The sequence below is a fragment of the Sinohyriopsis cumingii genome, chromosome 15 (genome assembly GCF_028554795.1).
Source record: "Sinohyriopsis cumingii isolate HCF-2022 chromosome 15, ASM2855479v2, whole genome shotgun sequence".
Taxonomy (NCBI): Eukaryota; Metazoa; Mollusca; class Bivalvia; order Unionida; family Unionidae; genus Sinohyriopsis; species Sinohyriopsis cumingii.
In genome coordinates, this window is record NC_142975.1 from 36,427,259 (window position 1) to 36,453,323 (window position 26,065).

At 34.3% G+C, this 26,065-nt stretch overlaps 1 protein-coding gene across 2 annotated transcripts in view; it reads left to right on the forward strand.

Moving 5' to 3' along the window:
* LOC149781611 (E3 ubiquitin-protein ligase MIB2-like) overlaps positions 1-26,065 on the forward strand; it is an 89,026-nt gene that overhangs the window by 33,703 nt on the left and 29,258 nt on the right. Inside the window, exons 2-11 of one of the 2 annotated variants that reach the window (XM_089935656.1) lie at positions 4,295-4,516; positions 4,930-5,101; positions 10,302-10,408; positions 10,891-11,085; positions 14,217-14,252; positions 17,684-17,868; positions 19,865-19,969; positions 23,074-23,178; positions 23,880-24,063; positions 25,066-25,259. In XM_089935656.1, coding sequence (XP_089791782.1) covers positions 4,315-4,516; positions 4,930-5,101; positions 10,302-10,408; positions 10,891-11,085; positions 14,217-14,252; positions 17,684-17,868; positions 19,865-19,969; positions 23,074-23,178; positions 23,880-24,063; positions 25,066-25,259 — 1,485 coding nt within the window. In that variant the 5' untranslated portion in view covers positions 4,295-4,314. The remainder of the gene's footprint in view (positions 1-4,294; positions 4,517-4,929; positions 5,102-10,301; positions 10,409-10,890; positions 11,086-14,216; positions 14,253-17,683; positions 17,869-19,864; positions 19,970-23,073; positions 23,179-23,879; positions 24,064-25,065; positions 25,260-26,065) is intronic. The other variant, XM_089935657.1, reaches the window with a different exon arrangement.

Here is a 26,065-nt window from a genome sequence, read left to right on the forward strand (position 1 = left end):
TCAATTTAGGAAAATATGTCTGTATACCTGTTTTTGCTTGCTGATGATACTTTGATATTTTCACAGACAGCAGATGGTCTACAAGCATCCTTTGATAACCTACATAAAATGGAACATATTTGTGAATATTAGTAAAAATAAGGTATGATATGTTTAGTTTACAAATGAGTTTGAAGACTAGACCTTTGAAGTAAGGAGGTGTGCTTCCAGACATTGTGGATAATGTTAACTAGTTAAGATTTGATTTTTACCTAACGAGGCACGTGTCACTGTGCAATAGAAAATAATGCTGGCAAAGGTATCAAAGTAATTAACATATTTCTCAATAATAATAATAATAATAATAATAATGATAATAATAAAAATGTTTTCTCTGGCTAATGCTATGATTCCAAGTTGTACTCGAGTGGGTATTGGTACATTAGAGTGATCCCAGCTATCCATTTCTATTTGACCCTCGGAGTAATTATATTTGATTGTATACGAAGGCGTGTTAACCTCGTTCTCGCGCAAATATGCTTCGAGCAGTGTGGATTATCGTCAGTGCAAGCATGCCCTCCCAGCTGATCATCATATGACAATTCTGGATCTATCACGTGATGTTAAACCTTATAAAACAAAAAGAAACAAAGACGGTTAATGAACTTGTCCGGTAGATTTTAATTCCTTCAAACCGAGTCTCATATCTGGCAAAATATAATGATACTGCTTGTGTGAAAAGTAAACAACGCCGTCTCTAGGGTTATGTGCTACTGGTGAAGTATGACGTTGCTGAATATATACCATCATTTTCATTACACCCTACCTTATGCTGTGAGAGTCAGGTTTATCAAAACCTTTCCCAGCACCAATAAAAAGATGTCTGCCATTAGCTATTCGTTATTTTTTTACCTCTCCTCCACTGGATACAATTCATTCGAATAAGCCATGTGAATTTGCTATTGGTGAGGGTAGGGTCATTGTTTACAATGTTTACGTGGCGCTGAAACATTACATTTTATTGTTAAACGCTGCCGTTGCAAAGCTGCTCAGACGGCCGCAATCAGATATTGAGATACCGATGCCAGTGCAGTCTTGAATGTGAGGGTGATCGGTGTCGAGAAACCCACGTGGAATTCCGTTTTTGCAGACAAAATCATGATCTCTGATCTAACATTCAGGGTAGTGTTTGCAACAACACGCTGCATCACAGTATTGATTTTGTGAAGCACACGAAGTGTTTCCATGGATATCGCCTCTGAACTCATAATTAGCATTCTTTTTCATCACTGGTTTTGCAGTGAGTTAATGAATCAACGTGCGAAACATCTCCACGCACGTGATGTTATCGGTGAGCATCCAGTGACAAATTGATGCGATCTTACTGAGGATATCTATTGACAAACACAAGAGTTTCTAACTGATCTACAAGTTCCTGGACTTGTTGCTTGTCTGCGGTAGCGCAATTGACGATGGATATTTGTCTTGGCAAACGTTGAGTCTTGTTGATAACCTCACTAACGACTTTTTGCAAAATCTGTATCACTCTTTGATTGCACGGTCAAATTCCTTCCAGTTCTCGCCTGTTACCACATTCTGATTAAAACTCTCACGATATACCAACTTGGACCAGTTTAAATACTATCTTGCGTCTGGATATTTGTTGAAAATGCGACAACGTTTCTTCGACAACTTGCGGACTTCCACAATCTGCTCTGACAAGTATTCGATTGCTGTCTTAACACTTGGACCCGGTTTTTCTTTTGCTGCCATTATCTTGGCGGTGCATTCCCAAATGACGCATGGGTTTTATCATCTTTGCAAATGTTTGTTCGAAGCCCGCTGTGCGGTCTGTCCCAAAAACAACGCATGGATATGTATCGCTGTACCATGATAAGTTTGCCACTGTTGGACATCAAAACGATTGCGCAATACAGCAATCTCGGTTCAGTAGCTCCATCGCATCAGATCACAGTGTAACAAATCAAGCATTAAACTTGTTTTACTTCTTCGTCGTATTTAGTCGAACCATGAAGTTTTTGTGATCGTTGGACTTCACTAGAACGTTTAGATATTCCGCGTAAATGATGTATGAAATCTTCATCTTCCGTTGCCGGGTTTTGGCATGATCGTGCACTGTGGCTTTTCCTGGACTCCTTAGAAGTAAAGGTTATGACGGTCAAGCAGCTGTTGGATGATAAATAGATAGAGATAATGGCGATACGGAAACATTTTGTCTTGTACTTTCTGTGTCGGTTAAGCATTCGGTAAAGACCTTTTTCCGTATGTTATGTTACCTCACCTCTAGCCCATCAGTGTTCCTCAACAACAATGGATAGACCTATATCCTCACGTCTGTATGTGTGGATAGTCATTACGTATAAAGGTCTTTATTTCAAGCGGATAGGTTAACGGCTTTTTCGGGGCTGAGTTCTTCAGGTGTTCTGGGTATAGTCTTAGATACATGTCTAGGATGTTCTGTGTTGCCAAACTTGAATTCATCCAGTCACTCTCTGTATTTCGAAGATGACCTAAGACAGGTTAACCATTCAGAAAACTTGTTGTCGCAGTTTTTTTCATTTTAACATTTATCACACTGCCTGCGGCGGAATACACGTTGGCGTTGGAATATAACTTGTCTCCCGGAAAGGCATGTACGGGAAATCCTACCATTAACTTCAAAACATCTGGAAAGAAACCATCCGGAACCTGGGCGGGCGTATTTTCCGAACTTTTCGAGGAATGATGCTAAAGCCATTATCGCCAGTCCAAAACCACGGTCATGAACCTGCAGGTCGTTAAGGGCCCCTTTGGTTAATTGCCCACAAATGATGTATTCTTTACCGAGAACAATATTCTCCTTCCCCAAAAACGCGAGGGAAGTTGATATAATCGATAGACTCATGTTCCAGAGAAGGTTATGTATCTTTACACCTAAATAACTCTTCACAGACATGTTGCATTTCTTCGGGTTGCGCATCACTACTTTGTATTATTTGTTAATTGAAGTTGTTGTTTCAATATACTATATGCTAAATGAATCTTTATTTGTAATTTGTTGTTGACGGTGGTCATGGATATATTCGCGGTCTTTGCTGTTTTTGTTGTCTTCGTTGTCTACGTCGAATATTTAACTGCATTTCTTGGTTGTGTCTCTGTCTTCAAGTTCTTCAATAGTAATTAGCAGCGGCGACTCAGTTTCTGTCAGCGACTTGAAGGTTGTTGCACAGTATCACACAACGTCATTTTTACACTTCTTAAGTTTTCGGCATTCACGTTCTAACGCGATCTCTAAACTCCAGTAAATTTTTCATTGTGTTCCGGATACATGTTTATTTTATTTTTAAAAACTATAATTTTAGAGGACTCTGTAACAAATCAATATGATGCATTCAAGCTGAACACCGATTTGACCTTTTCTGTAACGTTAGAAATGCACCATTGCGAGGCTAATTGAATTCCCTCATCACCTAAAGCTTGTGAATTATTCTACTATGTTGTTTTTGTCAAATGTCGTTCTTTGTACATCATTATACAATACTCGCTGTTAATATTGAATACCATATTACACAGCAGAAAATGATGACCGCTATTGCTGCACCTGTTGATAGTATTTCTTAGAGATTTATGGGGACGCTGCTATCTTAAGCTGTTGCACACTACTGTGTTACAGTTAACATATGCATTACTGGTCAGTTTCCATTACGACAGTGTGACTTTACAATTTCCGAATGAGTCTCTATGCTGTAAGACAACATCTTAGAAGACTCACATATTTTCAGACCAGACTTCCTCTGAAAAAAATAATGTTTGTCGGTAGGTAATGTAATCGAGACCGGTAGTACCTTGTCAGACCTGAGCTGAGCCTGTGCTCGATGTTTCCTCAGTTATAAAGAAAACGTAATTTTCTGTGATTCTAACCTAGGATGTCTCGATTAAAAGTAAGACGCTCCAACCGATTAGGCCACGCAGGCACTTAACAAGTAAGAAAATATAACTTTATTCAAACTGAACATTATCGGAGAAAACCACGTAATGCACCCTTGCCTTGTTAGATGTGAAAGCAAATCCATTTTAGAAAATTTACAATCTTCAGCTCAAATTCCGTGTGTTATGATCCCGTAGATCGGGCTTTGTTACTGCATACCAAGTGATAGATGTAGAAAAATATGAGTTAAGCATGTCGAATGCTTAGTATGAGAATCATTTATAAACACAAGGGCGAACTATTTAGTGCACCTAAGTTCACAGGATGGGATAAAGTTTTCCGCTTTGTTCGGGCAAATGATCGCACATCACGGTCTTATTTTTCCAGGTTCACGAGACTACTTTCTGATGGCAGAGGGTGTTCGAGTCGTGAGAGGGCCAGACTGGAGTCTCGGAAATGCAGATGGAGGGGAAGGTCATGTGGGGACGGTTATTCAGGATTCGGGAAATGGCACTGTCGAAGTAGTGTGGGATATGGGAACGCAAAACACATGCAAAACTGGCAAAGATGGCAAATTTGATTTATACATTTTAGACAGTGCACCTTTGAGTAAGTTAAAGAATAATCTTAAATCCGATTTATCTACTTTGTTAAACACGAGTTTTATCAAATAAAGGAATTATTTGGGGAAAAGGAAATCCAAATGCAAAAACAGAAAGCTTTCGCAACTTGTTTTGCGGCGTTTTTCCAAGCGCTTAAGTGTAGACCGTCTCAATGAAAAATTATTTTACAGTTTTTACTATTATGGATCATTCAGATATGTGTAATAAAAATGAAATTTTCCGCTCTAAAGTTTACTTTTTATTGCTTAACTGTTAAATGTGGTATTCTGTGGAGACATTTAATGTTCATTACACCATCGTATCCATTCTAAAATAAACGCTACTTGTCCGCTATTTATTTAGTGCAATGTAGACCGACAACACCCAGTGCAATAATTTTCTTGTATTTTTCCATCACAGGTATCAAGCATGTTGGAGTAATGTGTGATGAATGTCAGACCGATGATTTCACCGGTGCGAGGTGGAAATGTTCCTTATGTGACAACTATGATCTTTGTACACTTTGCTACTTTAGGGATAAGCATGAATTGCAGCACCCATTCATGCGAATATCTTCCCCTGGACAGCAAAGGTATGTTCATTTTCAATATACCCAGAACATTAGAAAGGCCATACATATGTTTATTTTTAATTTTGAAATGATCTGCTTATTGTACAAACATATTTTCCAATGATTTCTTGGCAGCTTAGATGCTGACATCAGCTGATATTTTGGGTGAAGATCCACGAGAACCAGAAGGAAACCGTTGAACTTGTACAATCATCTGAAATGTTTATTCTTACGTAAAAAGGCCTAATGACGGTAATTCGTGAGGAGTGTCTTTCTTGATACATATACATTTATGTCCAGCCCCACCCCCAGGTGCAGTATATATATCCCCCGTCTATTTGTAGTCCTCAAGTATACAGCTTAAAGTGAGACTGATTTGTCGCCCTCTCACAGTCCTTGGAAACAGGGGTGATTCCTTTGGATGGTGCGGATATTGTTTTTCCTGCCACTGCTCTAACAGTTGGTATTGTACCTCACGGAGTTGTGTTCCTATTGCTATTGTTCCAGGTGCAGGTTCTGGTCCTTACATGCCCTCTTCTCTCTTTCTGCTTCTTGATCATCATATTCACTAACAGCGATGTATTAAGCGCAAGATGGTACATTTTAGCATTGTCAGTTCTAAGATGGTACATTTTAGCATTGTCAGTGCTAAGATGGTACATTTTAGCATTGTCAGTTCTAAGATGGTACATTTTAGCATTGTCAGTTCTAAGATGGTACATTTTAGCATTGTCAGTTCTAAGATGGTACCTTGTAGCATTGTCAGTTCTAAAATGGACCACCTTCGGTTCGTATGTCGCCTGTTGGGTTGGAACTCCAATTCGTGTACCCGATCAAAAGAGTGTTGTGCAGATTCTATATCAAATAAAACTTCACCGTTCGTTTGCTGACATTTTGTCTCCTCTTATTTCTTGTTCTGGTAACTGTGAACGGTAAGACGGGATAATTATGCGAGAAACATGGCCGTGTTGGAAAAGTACTCTATATTTAGTACGCAACAAAGAATATACAAGCGGAAGAAATGTAAAACATCTACATGTATAGAAAGAGAAATGAAAAGAAATAAGACGGCTTCAATATAAATATGACACACAAACCATTTTTCTAAACTCAGCATTGTTTTATGAATCCCGCTCCACTGATTCACTAACGGACTAAACAGGAATGAATATGAACGATTGGAGCAGTCCCATGTCTTAATTGTATTAACTATTAAAACCTCTTTTAATTTTTTTCCTATATAGTTAATATTATTGGTGTGTTACACCTGGCGTTCCAGTAATTCATGGCAGTTTTGTCTTGTCATCAATTCTTAGCTAAACTAAAGTAATGCCTTTAATTATCATGAAACTGCCGCTCTGGAGAAAACGCATAAAATAAAACAGTAAATGTTCTAAATAGAATCCACTACTTATTTCATAAAGAAAATATACATTAATATTGTCCACACCCCATCAGATCTTATCCATGTAGTCTGTTATTGTTCTACTGATTCGCAACAGTATTTCTGCTTATAAAAAATATGACATCGTCTTTAATGGCGGCTGAAGGGGAGGCTGATAATCCATAGAAATCAATTAAAAATATTCCAGTCTGTAGTCCTTCAGGAAGTTAGCAATGACCCAATGAGTTTCTGGTCGATGGCCGTCATAGGTGCTAATGACATATACTTAAACGTGTGGGTGCTCTAATGACAACAAGCTAACACACGCTTCGTCTCAAGGGTAATAGGTGGGGATGTTGAGTGGTCTATCAAGCCTTACACTATTCTTTAAAAATTGTCTCTTCTTTGATACGAGGTCAAGCATCTTCCATATAAGGCTTTAAGTGTTCTTCTTGGGTCATCATCGAACATTTGGTGTATTGAACTTTACTGAGATGATCGACTTGTCAGTTAGTCACAACAATATTCTGTTGTAAGGAGGGTGATTTACTTTACCAAGTGTTAATAAAACAAATATCTCTATGTGTTTTCCTCATGTTTCGACTGGTTTGCTAATACTGTTTCCTCCCCACGTCTTTGTCCTTGTTCTTTCACTCTTTGACTTCTTTGGAGTTGCTGTGGCTACGCTTCTTTATCATATATGTCCATCTTTCCATTTTCACTAGTGAACGTTTAGTTTATGACCAATAAAACGGCTTAGCAATATCATCCATAGCTGCAGATCCCTTTGTTATAAACTCAAGGTGCCACAAAGCATACCTATTCACATTATAGATGACGACGACGATCTTAGACAAAAGATAACTTGATACTTGAGAGCATTTTCTCCTCACCCACTCATTGTTACTATTTGTTTCTTCGAGTCATGTTGTTACGTGTTTAAGCTCGAATAAACAGCAACATAAGAGAGTGAAAACAATAAGATATGAAAAATTTAAAAAATAATTTATCTCCCTGGAAAAACTCTGTAAAAAATATAAAAAATAAGAGCTTACGGTTTTAAGAATCAAATCCAAAAATAATCCAAGAATAATCCACGATTTAAATTTTATAAGTCCTAATAATGAAATGTTCTAATTAATTCAAATTCGAGTCCCGACGAAGAGTCCAAGATGGAAGGCGATGACGTATACTGTAGCTATTATTGGGCTGCTGTGTCTAGTTCTATCTTATTCACAAACAATAAGCCAGTGTTTGAATTTCCCTATAAAATGTAGTGAAATGTCTTTGTTCAAGAATTCTGTATGAGCACTCATATATTTCCAGGAAAAAGAATTATCCTTTGGAACCGAAATAATTCGAATAAACATTAAACTGTTAATTCCTGAATGCCACAACAAAAGAAATACATTTAATTCCCATTGTTTAGAAGCCCAACTGAGAGATATCTCTAAAAACAATGATTATACAGTAACTCGAAACGCAAAACAAATTCCCAGATGAGGTTCTTTCCAGAGCCTTCGAGAAGTATTTACGTATAAAAGCACGTATTATCAGTATGACCTTGACAAAAACCAATCATTTTACTCTAAGAATATGATAACAATAAAAAGTTGTTTACTTCTCTCACTGATTTCTAAATAAAAGTCGGGAACTAGGCCATCTTCAGATGTTTACAACTGAAGAGTCAAGGTCAAACTATTTATAAAAAATACGAATTCCTAGTAATCAAAGCTACATTATTCTGACATGTAATGAAATTAAAAGTAAAAGAATTTTAAAATTTACAAACAGTTAAATTAAATCAAATATAAATTAAATCCACTATACTTAACATTGTTTTATGTATATTTAATTTGCATTGTTTGTTGCTTGTTTCGTCATGATTATATATGTATAATTGTATTTTTTATCGACCTTAGTTTAAAAACCAAGTTCATGGTGTATCTGACTAGGGACATTTATTTTATAAACAGGACAATACATAGCTAATATGTTCATGTGAATATAGATTAAAGATAAGGATCATTATCAATGAGTTAACATGTTTATCTTAATCGGAAATTGGGACATTGGTATTCCGCCATGGAAAAACCTGGTGTACTTGATGTTTGTCATGTACTTTATTATAAAGTTGATAGTAGACCTTGTCTTGTTGACTCCATAAAGTGTTCTATAACTTCACTTTTGACCCTCATGCTAGTTCTATTTTTGTGTCTTATTTGTTTTCAATGTAATCTTGTTTACTTGAGAAATTGCTAATTCTTGTATTATCATCTCTAGCAGAATCTGTCTATTGTTGTGTTCACTATTTCATTGTGTGGAATTATTTATTTCAATTATTATTTACGGGAATTAGAATATGATCATCAATAATATTCTTGGAGATAAACATTAATTTGAATTTATATTGAATTCAGACAATACTATTTTTGGATTATTTGATTGTAAAAGATCAAACGACTTAGCAAATCTCACGATACAGACCACTGGCATATTATCATATTGGAGACCACAGGCGCGTCAACACATTCAGTATAGGAACTTATTGGGAATACCACTGGAATTCAATTGGAACTTTATACATTTGGAGTTGTGATTGAACGTTTAGGACTATTTGGGATTTAATTGGCATTACTGTATGTTCTTTTTAAATTTTCACTTCGTATTTTAGGAAACAAATTAACTGTTGCAATTCGCAAAACAAAAACAAAAAAGTTTTTCCTCACTTCGTTTACTTAGCTCAGGACCATAGAGTCATAATACATGTAGTAATGATACTGGCGAGAATGGAAGAAGGTATATCGGTATATTCATGACTCGTTAATTTTATATTCGATGACGTGGGAAGCGGCAATCCAAGACTCGAAAATAAGTATATCACCTCTCCAACACTTTTATTTCTTTGATGTGATATTATCATATTTATTTACCCATTCTAAGTCGCGCAGGTAAAATATCCCTTTGAAAATCTCTCTTTTTTGTATTGATCAGTACATAGACTAACGAGGTCCATGGACATGTCTCGTAACACAAAACAACTTTGTCATCTGGATGTAACGTCTCTTTGACAAAATGCATTTTCTTTTTCTAATGCGTTCTCAATATCACCTGTTTAATACCAAGAGAAGGACGGGGTCCTAAACAATAGATCAGATACTTCCACTTTATTTTGGACGATCATTTGTTCTGGTGCACAATCGTTACTGCGATGATACGATTGATTGAAAGCTTTCACAAAATGTGGTAGCACGTCGATACATTTTGAATTTATGCTGTGGTTTAAAATGCGCTTTCATATTTTCTCATTTTCTTGGAAATGTTCAATAACAGTTGTTTTGATTTTCGTGATTGTCAGTTATGAAATCAAAGAATGCGTCGTTTGTTTGTCACATTTCTATTGAACACAGAGAAGCACCATGCTCATGAATACAGAGAGCTCATCCTGTACCTCGAAATTCTTGTTTGATTACAACATATACACAATGAACAAGTGATAGAACATGGTCCCATTCTCAGATGACGTTTACGGATACGTAGGTTGAAGAAATGTGGCTGATTTTGGCAAGTTATGTCATAACCCAAGCATTCTGAACTCCATCTAGACGTCGTAAGACATTGGTATTATTACATGCTTTAAGGGTAGCAGTGCTCAGGTGATTCTTATATGCAGGTTTGATTTTTACTTTTCTGATTAGTGACAAAGTTCTGAAGAGGAGTTGATAACTCATTACTATTGTCTCAGTGTTTAATGCTAAATAAAATAAATATAGAAGAGGTCGCTACAAAGTATAAACATGCATGAAAACTGACATATTCCGAAACTTAAATTTTCAGAGCTACCATGAAAAAGAGATCAATCAGCTCACGTAGCCGTGCACTGGGAATCTACCCTGGAGCTACAGTAGTAAGAGGAAAGCATTGGGAATATGGCACACAGGACGGTAGGAATAATAATAATAATAATAAGAAGAAGAAGAAGAAGAAGAAGAAGAAGAAGAAAAAGAAGAAAAAAAAAGAAAAACAAAAGAAGAAAAAGAAGAAGAAGAAAAAGAAGGAAAAGTAGAAATTTTAGGGCGGCTTTGTCAAATATATCGAGACAGAATTTTACTCAAGCTTATATTGGGCATACCTTTAATTCAAAATTAAACTTTTTTACGTCATAAATTCCGTAAGATAATATTTCTTTTTAACCGAACTGCTTTGCTCCTAAATTATTTAAAAATTACGAAGGTATGACTTTTAGGTCTGACTTCAAGAGTTTCAACTCTGCTGATTACTTTCTTGATTAGTTTGCAAAAATAAAATCTTTGGTACATGTTATCAGAGTATTTGGTCTGGAAGGCAGATAAAATATGTTCGCACTTTAACAAGACCTACATAGAGGTACGTCGTAAAATAACTATCAATTATCACAACACTGTAGGAGGCCCTGGAAGTTCAGGCAAGGTTGTAGATATATGCAGTTTTGGGGCGGGATGTAACCGGAACGCCGCCCGTGTCCAGTGGCAAAATGGCGAGCGGAATGTGTACCGAATGGGAAGCCGTGGAAAGGTGGATCTCAAATGCATCGAACAGGCTCCTGGAATCGAGTACTACAAAGACCATTTGGAGGCACTTGGTAGGTATCGTTTCATGAATATAACAGAATTTATGCCTTGACATTGCGTATTTTTGCTACAATATATCTTTAATTCATAAATGTACGTAAATTGGTAAATATGCATTGGAGATTTAGAGAATGTGTGGCTGTGTTCGTAAGGGTGAGCATATTTTCACCTCACAGATACAAGTAGATTGTTTTAAATTGTGTCCTTCAGTTTTTTCCTCCAAAAATAACCACAAAACCAGAAAAATTCTTAACTCACTAATACAAGTTGTTCTTTTCTTAGCATTTGTAGTCAAACCATTATTCTGTTTCTTAGGCAGCATTTACAACACCGTATTCCTTTGGAAGCAACTTGCGTCATAAATTACTCAAATACTGTTAGTAATGATATTAACAAAATGTTTAAATATTTTGACCTTATCCAAATAAAATCACTGAAAAAATAGTAGCAGATTTACTGATCTTAATCGGTCGATTGCTTTATTGGAAATTTCGTATTCACCAGTTTTAAGAATTGTTTTTCAGTTCCATTATGCCACTTGTTGCAGTCTAATCTACCTTGATATATACGCTTCTCTTTTACTATTCTGCTCTGTCATTTGTATGCTTATGTGATTTTAATTGAGAACGTCTATGAGGTCTACAATGCTTTCTACATCTTATGAACACTACCTCTTTGAACATCGTGAATCATTCATAGTGAGTCCGTCAGCAATTGCTAATTTTATCTTCGTCTCCAAACAACACAAGCCATTATCATTAGAACTTAGCGGACATCCTTAGAATTTACGTAAATGACGCCAATAAACCGTCAAAACTGGCATCTGTTACTCAAAATAGAAAACAAATCGTTGAATACTGTTTGAAAGAGGATTGTTAGAGAGCTTTAAATATTTACAAATAACGTCAATCCACCATCAAATATGTCGGCAATTCCAAAGCATTGAAAAAGACAATATGCTTCTAAAACACCAGACGAATAAATTTTCATTTTGTTTATAAAGCGTTGCTATTTTTAAGATACTGTAATCATAATTACAAGTTAATCAAACAGACATAACGAACTTGTCTCCCTTCGTGAAATTTGATTGGTTATAATAAAATATAAACCATGGAAACCTGCCACATTGTTGATTCAAGGTCGGTCAATAAAAAAGCAAATATTAATCGACTTTAATTATGAACTTCTGTTAATTCACTACACTTCATAAGAATTCGAAAGAGACTTAGTAATTTAATTGCTGCACAGGCCACACATAAGTTTGCTCCAAGCAGAACTGTCACTGAGATATTGAAGAATCCCAGGCCTGCTTGCAATGTTGTCCAAGTCGATGTATATGTTGTTACTACCACTACTGCCTAAACGTTCTTTTTTCCCTTAAAAATAGATTAAAATTCTCTCATGTGGCTTGTCTTTTCGTAAGGCTCTATCACTGAAACTTACGATACTGAAAACAAATCATTTAAGAAGCTTTATCTGGCAAACGTAGCAGACTGTATCCAACTTTGACAGAAAACGTTCAGGTATTTCAGTATTAGATAAATGATACTGATGTGCCATCAAGTTTGAATTCAGATTTTAAAAAATTTATAGAAACAATGATACTTGTTTTCGTCGCTTATGTAATTGGAATAAATGTCTTCGGAAAGCATGCTGCTGACGCAGACGTCTTGGCCGACGGCTCATTCAGCAGATGTCAACGTGGGCAGTGATCTGAGGTCACCATTGGGTCTCTTGTCACTTAATTGCAAAATTATTCTAGCTTTTAGAGCATTTTGATTACAGATTCCGGTTGTCCTTACCCGTTATAGACAGCATAGATTTCTTTTCTGAGGCGTCCAAAAGCATATCGTCTCAGATTACCCATTCCCGAAAACGTTTGGTGTTTCTTGTGAACGTTCTTCCAAATGTTTACCTTTCCAAGGCTCTCTGTCAAACAATTGGTCTTCCAATCGGTCACCTGTAAAGCTTGTATGTGTTATTCGTTTCTAAAAACGATCAGGTTAATTGAAATTAAAGACATTAAAAAAACAATTGAGTTGATTTTGACCAGTTATTTTGTTCACGGTGGTTTGGATGTCATAAAAGGATCAAGAATTGTACTGCAATTTATTTGGAAGAAATTGACTGCTATATTTGCATTAAACAACAGGTGGATATATTGTGCGTTCTATGCAATATTCTACCTCTCAATCGGCTATTTCATCGCAACCATTTGAACATACTTTTGGTAAACGTTTCCCTACGTCTACTGAGTTCCTTGACTGACAATCTTCAGAACGGCTTTAGATGATTCTGACTTTCTGTATTCGAGTCCATAAGTACTACATAAACTGTATTCATTCAAAAAGAATCATGTACGGGTAACTATTCTCTATTAGGTAAATAAATTTTGATATTGTTTTACAATGATGATAAAAAAATTTAATTTTCAGTGATAGCAAAATTTTGTTTTTTACTAAAGGCATGAATTATCATATTGAAGTACCATGTCTTAATATTTAAATACTGTTCCAGTAGGGTATAGTGACTTGCTTAACTCTAAAGTGCTTTGCCTTGCTTTTACACTAGCTGTAAGTCATTTATGTAAAATCAATATAAGATTACCAGTAATTATTACTTCGTACAACTCGAAGTCTGACTCTGCGAAACCGCCGTTAGAAGTGTCTCTGATCGAACTGTGTCAGTAATTTAATGGCACGTTTTACTTATATGATTTTACATCTGTGCCGTTAACAGACAACCCCGGTGTATAGGATACATCAACAATTAATGCCAAACGTATTACAGTGCAATAATATTTTGTTGAACAATTACATTACTCAAATTTCAGGTTCGCACAAGGGCTATATATTTATTATTAAAAATGATATTAATATGAAAAAATCTATGTAACAACAAGGCAAAATACTTGGAGATAGGAGTGTCTTCTAACAATAATGAGCATTATGTAAATGTTTCAACACAGACACATTTCTTTACATGCTGAAGACATGTTGCACAGAACTTTGGTTGCCGTTTTTTGTACGGAGACAGACCGAGGGTGGTATTATCTACAGGAGCACGAGATACAATTTAAGCTTACAAATAGTTTAACTGTAAATATGCACGCACTCAATTAAACTTGATTTTACATATTTAGACACAAGAAATACAAACAGGGCGCCAAAGGAAACGTGTAAGCATCACAATGTTTCTTTATCAAGCAATTCCCCAATATGTTTCCTCTGCTTCGTGTTACACTTGTAAGATGGCAACATTGCGCCGCACGATTATCTCTCTGTTCCCTTTACCGTTTAAAGTCTATTAGAGGTACCAATGTTAATAACATGGAACAGCAGAATTTGAGAGGAACCGTTGCTAAATTTATCTTTCCTGACTATATGCACATATTCACCTGAAAGTAGTTTTCCCAATGAAATAAATAAAAAATCTGGCGTGACATATCCATGATCCGTTATTCTCTCTGTATCAACATTACCGTTTCATTGGATAGGACCCAAAAAGGATAAAATGATTTGTGACGTTCAGTCAGATCATCTTTTCATAGAACCATAACGAATCTCGTATGACTTTCATTGTCTTGTGACAACAAGATACAATATAAATATTTTGTTAGCATTATCTTCATCAAGTATCTTCTTGTTCTTGTTCTTTTTCTGCTTCTTTATCTCACTAGTTAAGAACGTTCAGTCAATATGTACTACAGAGTAAGCATTGTGCTGATGTGCCGTTAAACTGCATCACAGACCGTGCAGCATGACACGAGCCAGCATGTGCAGAAAGTCTCTGAACTTGGAGTTCCAAATACTCCACTAAGCAATGCTACTTAAACATGGTGCTAATTCTAAGAACGGACTCAAGACAATATACTTTGCTTTGTGAACTGATAAAGTCTTGTAAGTAGAAATTATAGAAAATCTGAATTCCAGTAAATTCATTTCTATTCTTGCTGAAGGAAATACGGATGCTACCGTTTCGGACCAAGAAATAGTGTATATACAATACCCTGACAGTAAAAGATTTTGCCTTTTGGAGAAATAAATAAGTTGACTATTATTCCTCAGTTTTCTATCGATTAAAATACATCTCATCAAATCTAGGCAAGACAGTGATATTTTTGGACCACAAGTGGATGAAAACTTTCATCAACCTTGATTACATAGACATTCTGCTTGATAGTATATTCCGATTGTGCACGTTGATAGAATTACATAGAAATTCGGCTTGATAATATATTCCGATTGTGCACGTTGCTATGATACTCTGCTTGATAATATATTCCGATTGTGCACGTTGATAGGACACTATGCTTCTAAATATACATCCAACAGCTTTGTATTCAATCTGTGCACTTTATTCTTGTGTATAACTTATTAGATTGCTTACTTCATTAGATTATTAGAAAGAGTCATTCTGTTGAAAGCTAATATTGTCCAATAAAGGCATATTTTTTTAACATTTCGACACAGACAGGAGCGTGGACACAGTCTGTACAAGCTGCAAACGATAGTTTTTGAAAGAATATTGCTACCATCTTCGTTGTAGATTTTGGTGCAAATATATTTAAGTCACTATCCTGCTATATTTAGATACAATACATCATGAAATACCCCGTAAAGAACCTCCCGTTATCCCCCACAAGCCGGGTAAGCGATAATATAATATGATATAATATAATATAATCATATCAATCATACCATGCCATATAATGTCATCTTTCTGTTACAATCTTGTCTGGGAAAAATGCAGCCGGTTTCGTAATGGTGCCTCGTATCCTGATCCTCCCCCCAACTGTAATTGACTGTTACTATTGCAGTTTTATAAATATATCTTTTTAGAACTGCAAGTACCTGCAGCTTACTTACAAACGAGATAGCACACACATACAGGTCAATCCCAGAAAAAGACATAGATGCAAGTTTTTGGCAAAGTTTAAGTACTTGTTTGCAAGTTTCAGTTACGAAAATGCGCAAAGTACACAGAACGTAAAAGGGAATCTGTTCGTGAAGACATCCATATTTAAATCGGTCTTATCGTCTTTGTTTTCGTAAAGCAATACCTGACAGTTTGTAACTAAGCTATTACTCAGACTGATGGTTAATTGTACTGTAATATAAGGGTGTCCATAATCGTGCTTTATATACCCATATTTCCCTTGGTACTTGCTGGGTACTTTGCTGATAGTCTAAACTAAGCCTTACTAACAACAAGAAAATTATACAAACTGCATCAACATGAGATTTAAAAAAGTGTACGTAGGCTATCCCGGTTATGATGTAGGTTTATCGCCCTGTTGTTTGCCCTTGCCAATACTGTTATCTGTTGCCTTGTCTGAGAGTATTGCTTCCTCTGTCACATACCAAAACCGTTTCTTTCTTGTGCATTATCTCTTGGAATTTCTGCCTTTTTCAGAAACTGGCATAAAAACAGACCTAGCTAAAAACGTTCAAATTTTGAAATGATGCTAATCATTGTCAAAAGCATATAATTGTTTAATTTCCTCCAATGCCTTATTCTTATTCGTTAAAGTCCATTAAAATTTTGCTTGGATGAGTTTTATACTATCTTCAATTTTTTGTTCAAGATTTCGAAAGAAATTCACGTTATCTTATTTAATTTTAAAACAAAACCTAAGAAGAAGTACAACCTATGAGTGTTTTCTATGATATGACGTGGATAACTGATACCATATTTATCTACAAGTAATAAAAATCTTCAATTTGACTGCCACAAACATGTTATCCAGAGCATGTGCAGTTGTGAATCCACTTCTTACGATAAATAGTAGATATATCAAAAATGGCAAATAGTATCACATATATGAAAAAATGAAAGCATTCGCTACAAATAGAACCCATGATCATTAGAAACGTGTAATGTGTTGAACACATACATGCATAGGATTCAATATTAGAATCATTATGGATCAAAATATGAAATGTCAAGTTGTCCATAAAATAATAGCTGAATAGAATTTAAACATTTGCTAGATTTTCATATATGGAAGACTGTAAACTCCTGTTATTAAATTCAGAAAGAAAAGTGTATGTTGGATGAGTGATTCATTTCACTTTGAGAAAGCTATGGTTGTGACTTTTTTCTTCAGCAACAGAAGCCAGCGAGTCCGGTTTACAGTAGGTAGTATTCGGTAACAATATCTCAATGACTAGTACAAGTTTTGGCTTTATTATCAATTCTTTCACATGACTGTTTTGCAATTAATAAAATTTGTATTTGAGATTTTCTTTTCCATTTTTTAAATAAGAAAATTTAGTTTCAACAACGCATTTTTACGTTCATTATCTCCCAAGTTTTTAGCGTTACCACACACTGGTAACGTGTCTTCCTGTAGATGACTTCATAATGTGATGATCACGTCATTTTGAGTTAAACTACACAGGAAGAGTTGATTTCGCAAAAACCGGATTTAACATACCTACATTAGATAATGCCACATGTTCCAAGGAAGTTTTCTCCATATATAATAATATGTTGTTAAGCGCAGTGAGAAATTAATCCAACGGTGGGTTAATTATCCTGCATTATTTATCTAAACTGCCGGTATTATCGCAAATCTGAAGTCTAACTGTTGTCTTTCCCACACAGATACGAGAGGACTATCTCAACAAGCAGCAACATCGACATCCACTTCCTCTTCTTCGACCTCGACATATATCTCCTCCTCTCAGGGAGGATTTAAGGAGGGAGACAAAGTTTGCGTGGAGCTGCCTGAGAGCGCACTCCGTGAGCTCCAGAGAGGGCATGGTGGATGGAGCATGAGTATGGCGGAGGTCGGACTGTGCTATGCACTTATTTTTGTTCTGCTGTAGTAAAGATAATGTTGACTGAAAAATATACGCGTTTAAAAACTGCAGTTATAGGATCGATTGAGAATTCAACAGAAATCATCTTATAAGGGTTGGACTTCTATTACAAATATAGAAAAACTAGGATTGGTAGATCTACATAATGTTTCTTATCGTCTACTGTAGTATAAGCTATACAGGTCATGTAGACGTTCAGTACCAACTATTCAGTAGCTGGTGTCATTTTTTTTACAATTTTACTTCAAATATCCTTAAATGACAATTATTCACTTTATTTCGATCCTCTTACATCCATATTCATTTGGAATGTCATTATCTAAACGCCCCGATACATAATATGGCAAAGTTCAAGTACGTGGACAATTTCGTACGAAGTCAGCTAAAAGTGTGATCCAGTACAAACCGGATTGTATGTCGAGCGCTTTGATCTCACAATGAAAGCTGTGCGTCATGATACAAATTCGTACTACCATGTTGTTTGTTATGACAGACCCGACATTCACTTTTCTTAACCCCAGTTCCGTACGTGGTCACCGTTGTGCAAGTCCATAGTGATCGATATCATTCATCTGAAGGTTTTAGTTGGCATTTAAGGTGCTAAGCATGATACAATCATGATTGAACATACATTGGTTAATCTATATAAGTAATACATTTTGGAACCACAAATAATATTTAATTTGTGTAAATGTGCATACACGATATCAGTGACACACATTTTAAGTAAACAAATGATGACAGATTGCATCCGTTTTAAATGTAATGAGTGTTCGTCCTGCATTGTACACGATATGGTGATTTCTTGGTTAAACTATCTTCTGGGACAATATCTCTAATCCGAAATTACTATCTGAACTGGCCGCAATTTTGGTTCCGTTAACTATGACAGATTTATGCACACATTAAAAGAAAAATTTTGCAGAACGGACATATTGGATAATCTAATTTTGTGCGCGTTACATGAATACATATTTGTCCAATGTTTATATGTATCTCCTTGATTTAAATATTGTTGTTACTCTTACTTGATCAGATTTTCCGAATTTCTCATTTTCCACCTCAGATTGAGACTTCACGTTGTCTTGCAAATTATGAAAATATGCCTATTTGGGTCAGACTCACATCTACTAGAGTTAATGAAAAGTTGTTATATTATCCTAAAAACCGCACAGAAGAGGATAGTTTTTTTGCTGAATTCCTCAAATGAAACGAAATTCGAACATTTTCCTCGGAGACTTGGTTTTTTCTAAGTGAATTAAATATATTGCCATTGTTTTTAATATTTTGATGTATGAAAAATGCTCATTATTGTTTGTGTGTGGGTTTAACGTCATTTTTCAGCACATGATATTCTATAGCTGGCGGCAGATATATTTGGTGCAGCAAAAACCCGGAATACACGCGGATAAAGGTGAGATGGCAGTGATCGATAAAGGTGAACGCTTTAGACCACTCGGTCACCCGGGGCCCGAAATTCTCAGTACAAAATCCATTATTGCAACAACAAAATAAAACAGGAAGTAGAATATTCACAAATCTCAGTTTGAGAGAACATTGGATATTTAGTGAAAATGCATCCTTAACATTAAAATATCTCAACGAGGAAACTAAAATGGTTTGAAGGTACGCATTTGAGGAATTCCAGAACACACACACACACACTCTCTCTCTTTCTATATATATATATATATATATATATATATATATATATATATATATATATATATATATATATATATATATATATATATATATATATATATATATATATATAATTATATCCCTTACCTTAAAATGAATCTTAAAATCTTCTCCTGCAAAATGAAATATTTGTTCTTCCTATGATTAAGCTCGGTCGTATCTTGTTTAGTGCATGCGATCTTATTTGTTAATAATCACGATCTTGTCTTCTGTGAGATTTGATTTTTTTGTTGTATCAAGATTTTTCATTTAACCACAGTGCATCGGCCAACATGGGAAAGTTAAAAAAATTGAAACTAACGGTGACGTTGTGCTTGACTGCTTGAATAATGAATGGAGATTTAATTCTCAAGCTTTACGGAAGGTAAGTTTCTTCTTTTGATGCTTATATATATATATTTATATATATATATATATATATATATATATATATATATATATATATATATATATATATATATATATATATATATATATATATATATATATATATATATTGTAAATCAATTCTATTTTCAAACGTATGTGTCCTGTTTTTTTTTTTTTTGATAAGTAATACAAACTACAAAATCACTAATTCCTATGTCTTGAGATGGAATATATCGTTAAGCTTCACTAACATTGGCAATTTAATAATTTTTAAATTCCACAATTGCAAACGTTTCTCTCTTTTGAGTAAAAGGCTTAGTTACAATTAAGTTCATATTACTACATACATTTACAAGCATTGTTTACTCTTACATATATTTGAAGGAAGATGAAATAATTTTCGGAACTTTAATCTTCATTAAAAGATCTGTTCATAAAATAGATATACCCAAAGCAGCTCTACTTAAAATATTTGCCTAATTGATTCCTGAATATGTGTTATAAATTTACATCTGCTTCATCAGTCGGAAAATTAGTAGGAATTGTTGTTCCTAAAAAGATATGGACCAAAAATACTTCGTTTAATGACAGATTTATTGGAGAAAATATTTGCCAAATTTACATGATTAAGCAAAAAAAAAGTTATACTTAAAAGTAAACAATTTCCAGATTTTCTCCTTCTGAAAGCGTTCGCAAACGTGTTTTGATCAAGTGCATCGGAGCTATTTGGGGAAAGAAAGCTTTACGATTAAATTCCAGGAAAATGCTGATCGAATTCAGCACGCCAAAGTTAGTGACATTAAAAAGGTTGTTTTTCAATACAAAAATATCACGTCACTGTTTAAAACACAAAGAAATTATTCAGCTTGTATTATTTTGGTAAATCCACGTGAACCATATTTTAAGATATGTTTTGTTTGGAGAACGTTTCTGAGAAATACCTGCACATAGGTTAAAACAAAAATGTATAAATACTTTGAGGAGTTCATGAATAGGAGGATTTATTTTTAAAAAAATGATTCAAGATGGAAAAATATTTAGTTCATTTGAATATATTGATATAATGTGTGAAATATGCCGTGCCTCTTTTTTAGTCAGATATTTAATTCGTTTTTAATTAAATGTACACATTAACATTAAAGTATAGTTTACAAAAATTGGTTTGAAACAATTCTACAATATCATAATAACTTTGTCAATGAATTTTCGTGAGTTTAAATTAGTATTAAAATCATAATCAGTAAAATATTTTGAAAGTATATTAAACATTGATTATGACAGTAATTAAAAACAAATCTTAACTAGTCCAAAATGTGCATTTTATGTTATTCAGTGAAAATATTAGTATAAATAATTGTCTTTTAAAATGACTTCAGTTTTATTGAAAACATCGTCCAAAGGAAATTTGGCAGTTTTTCTTTTCTACTGATTTTCAGGAGAAGGACTGCAACCAATTCTTTGTTTGCTTCTATGCATACCTTAAACTATGTAATGGCTTATATGAATAAAGGAAAATATTTCATAGAATTAGTACTACCGTGTTTTTATTTACAAGATCTGCTTCCAGCAGCATTGAACTTTCTTCCTTTTGCATCTATTAGAAGTACATACAAGAGTAATTGTACGCATACAAACAAGTCTGATTTCGCAAAAAGAAATATTATCGTTGGAATTAAAGACAGTGGCTGAAGAAATGATAAAGACCCTGATTTTATATGCAAAATAAAACCTTTTCAAATGAATATTTTTATTTTACAAAAAATCACCAATATTTATTCAGTTAAAAAAGATTAAATTCAAATTGTATGTGGAAAAATACGTTACTTGTATGGATTAAAGATAGGAGGAATTTTATAGAATTTGATTCTTGTATAAACCTTTTGATAGAAAATTAATTTATAATGCTAGTGGAACGAAAATAATGTATTATTTATTATTGCGACTCTATGGTCTTAAGCTAAGTAGTAGATTGAAGTGAAAACAAGTTTAGTAAATTCGACAGCTAAATTTAGTTCTCTAAGTTAGAGACTAAAACTTGAAGAGCAACTTATAATATTGTGATTTAAATCCCAAACAATCCTAAAAGTTCAATCACAATTCCAAATTGTATAGAGTGTTTTGAATGAATTCCAGTATTGAATGTCATGATGTGCCAATAGTCTTGAATGGGTTGATGTGCCACAGTCTTGATGTATTGCGATGACATAATCAAGAAAGTCTTTAAGTGAAATCACAATAATCCGAAAGTAGTGATTTGTCCAAAATATGAAAGAGCACTTTGTAATTCAAATGAATAATGTTTAAATAAATAATTCCTCTCAAAGTGTATACAAACGCAAACGAAAATGATTCCAAAGATTGATGTTAAGATCTACATAAATAATTGGATTCCAGAACATTCTAAGGTCAAAATGTCATGTCAACATGTTTACAAATTACCATTATCTTAAAGTTCAATCAACCATTATGGACAAAAGTTAGCTATCGAGACATGATGTTTACCAATAATCAGTAGCTTAAACTGTGACCTACAATCATGGATAAAAGTTAAGTACAAAACACAGACACGCATAACATTATAACTTAGAAGTTTTAAAATGAATCTTTTCGTCTCACTATATAAAAACAATCTTGATATAATGGCAACTTGCAGTGTCATTGTATATATGTTTTGTATAAATAAATTTGCTCATTATCACATTTTCATTCCATTGCTTAAATACAGTCTGTGGATTGTCAGGTCAGGATTGGATGGAAACTTAATGCCACTGAGCATCAGATTCTACTCAGATGTAAACAATCGATATCATCGTTCTGATCTACTTCAGATTAATGTGAAGCCTTTCCCCACGAAATAACCTACCCATTGTCTTAATATAACTAAATTATCTAGTACGTGTATAAATAACCACGAAACAATAAAATGTAATAAATATTTCAGTCACTATATTAAAAAACAAAACAAAGTTTAACAGAAATAAAGCAGAGGGCCTTATCCGCACTTTTTTATTTCATGAGAACAAAACTAGCAAGGAAGAATCTTAAAACACATAATATTATTTAAAATATGAACGATTTCTTATTTATTTGCCTTATTAGGTACCAACACTTAAAGTCGGTGACATAGTACAGATTGTGCCTGATGAAGACAAGGTCAAGGCCATGCAGAAAAAACACGGGGGCTGGTCTGCTGACATGAAAGTGGTGAGTTAATGTGGTTGATTGAGGAAGACAAACTGCAAAATTAAATTAGTTCCGTGTAGATTGATTTCCTTTCAGATTTTCACAGAAGCGGATATTGATAAAAACGTTTATCAGACACAGTATACAGGACTGGGAATTTCTAATATTAATACTTGTGATGGTATGATATAATAACTCTTTATTACCCGCAAGAAAAAGCAATAACAATATTAGTCCCAACTTTTGTGAAAGTACTATTTATCCTCTAAATTTCTCCAAATTTTAGTATTACTAACTATTGTTTTTTGTTTTCGTTTTCTCTTCTGTTTCCTCATAGATATCTGGTGTGGTCGATTGATAGGAGTCAGTTAGGAACAGTTCATATTAGTTATTATATTATATTTTAATTTTAGAAATATTAGCTTTCGTGTGAACTAAAAACTCAATTGACCTTATTTATTCTTATGAATGTATTAAGAGATATTATTCGTATTCAGATATATCTAGAATGATCAAGGGAATCAAACTAAAATTTCCCTCAAGGAATGAATTTAACGTCTGCCAAGCAACAACTTTGCTTATATAGATCTCTCTATCTATCTATCTAACTATATATATATATATATATATATATATATATATATATATATATATATATATATATATATATATATATATATATATATATATATATATATATATATATATATATGTAATTCTAGGCTCTTGGAAAATGCGGGAAAATTGTGAAAATTGATTCAGACGGGGACGTGGCTGTTGCAATGGGAAGTTTAGCGTTTGTCTTCAACCCCGCATGCTGTATTCCTGCGCCCGGCAGCAAGCCCGACAACGTTGGTCAAGCATCAGACAACTCATTTTCTGAAGATGACCTTGGTTCATCTACAGGTATATTTGTCAACTTTAAATACTGTATCATAGTGCTGAAAGGCCAGTTGGATTGTCAAAACGGAGACTGTGATGTAGGCATCTTTTAACAAACCTTTGCATCCAGAAGGTAAAATAAAAATTTGTTAGACCAGTGCATTCAGTATTCATTGTAAAGTTTGAGCGACGGTCGTTCAGTTTATCCTTGAACAATGGTTCAGATCTTGTTATCCTAATCACGTTGCATGAAATTCAAGCTTTTTGTCCCCATAAGCTCATCTGTGATACACTGAGTACATCTACAATCAAGTCAAGCATGCTAGTAGAGGAACTACAGACAAGATATCCAGTAGGTTCCATTATTATGTTTTCACAGTAACTACAATTACATGATAGTTAAACGTTTCATTCTTCTTAGCTTATTTGTGTGGTTCGGTCTAAATAGAGTTAAAAGACTACAAGGAAAACAAAGAGCTAGTACTGAAAGAAATACATGAAATGGTTAACATTTAATCCTCGCTGGTTATGTTTATTATGTGATGAATAGGATGGATTATTTATGCATTTAATTAAAATTATGAGTTACTCAGAATACCCAGAAGAGTGTGAAGCATAACTTTCGAATTTTTCTTCTTGTTAGATTCATTGAGATCACGGCAACAACATTCAGCACAATATGTATTGCTACTTTCTTACCACAACGTACAAAACTTGAAACCTTTCTATAAAGGATCCAACCAGTAAATAATTGCCATGAATTGTCAATGTATATAATCTCGTGCCAATTATATAAATTGAAACTATCTTTTTGAACATGGCATGAATTTCTGATGTTATATTATTATACCATGCTATATGATTGACTTATATGGTTTGGTTTCAATGCCTTTATCTTCTGTTGCGATATGTGTAGTGCATTATAAATGGATTTCTACTCTCTCACATGGTTCTAAACGTAAAACTTATTAAAAAGGTAGGTTCCTTAAATATCGGTATTTTCAAGCATGAATACACTATTTTCAGTTGAGGATGAGAAAAAGGAAGATGATCCAGAAGAAAAGACTGATGTTGCTGATCTTTTTACCAGGCTGGTGGCACAGATGCTTCTTTCAGATCAGCGAGGGGTTTTTGCAGCAACTCCAGATCAGCTTGTTAGCGCAGCTTCCAGGGGAGATGCATCACTAGTTCAGAAGATAATTAAACAGCAACCCTCACTGGTAAGATGATTTTCTTGAGCAGTTCATTCCCATGTCAATGTTGTATAACAATAGACCATTATATTAGCGCTGTTTCCAGGAAAGACGTTTCTCTAGCACAGATGATAGTAAAACGTTAACTCTCACTAAGTACATCAGCCTATTGAATGTTTCATTCTCATATCTATACTGTGTAGATGTAGAAAATGCTGTTTCCAAGGAAAATGGTCTACATGTTCTGAAGATTGTAATACAGCAGCCATTACAGGTAATATATTTCCTAAGAAATTTGCTTTAATATCGTGAAATCCGGCTTTTAATTAACACCGGTCATTACTGTGAATTTGTACCGTTGCATTCATTTTTTCATGCAATTTTTCAAACCAAATGTACTACTTATAAGGTCAGAATTGTATGATTGTTTAGCTTAATGTAATAACTTTAAAAAAAAAGTGTGAAATGAACAATAAACATGTGAAATAAACAATAAACGTATAGTTTTGTGGCCGAAAATTCCCATTTATTTCTGGCTTACAGGCTTCTACATCAGAAAGACTGCAATATATTTACGTCAAATGAAGCCTCAACAACCAACGAAACATTACTGCCAAGGTTTCCACATATGTAACACATATTTATATATGAAACATGTACTTATCAACACATGTAACACATAAATATTTCGACACGTGTAACTCACGTAAACATTAGATATGAGAGATACGTTTGACTAACGTATCGTAAAATATCTGAAAAGCAAGTTTGTTTACGCAAATTCTGCACATATGGATTACATTTTTGTATAAGCAAATGAACTACAGATAATT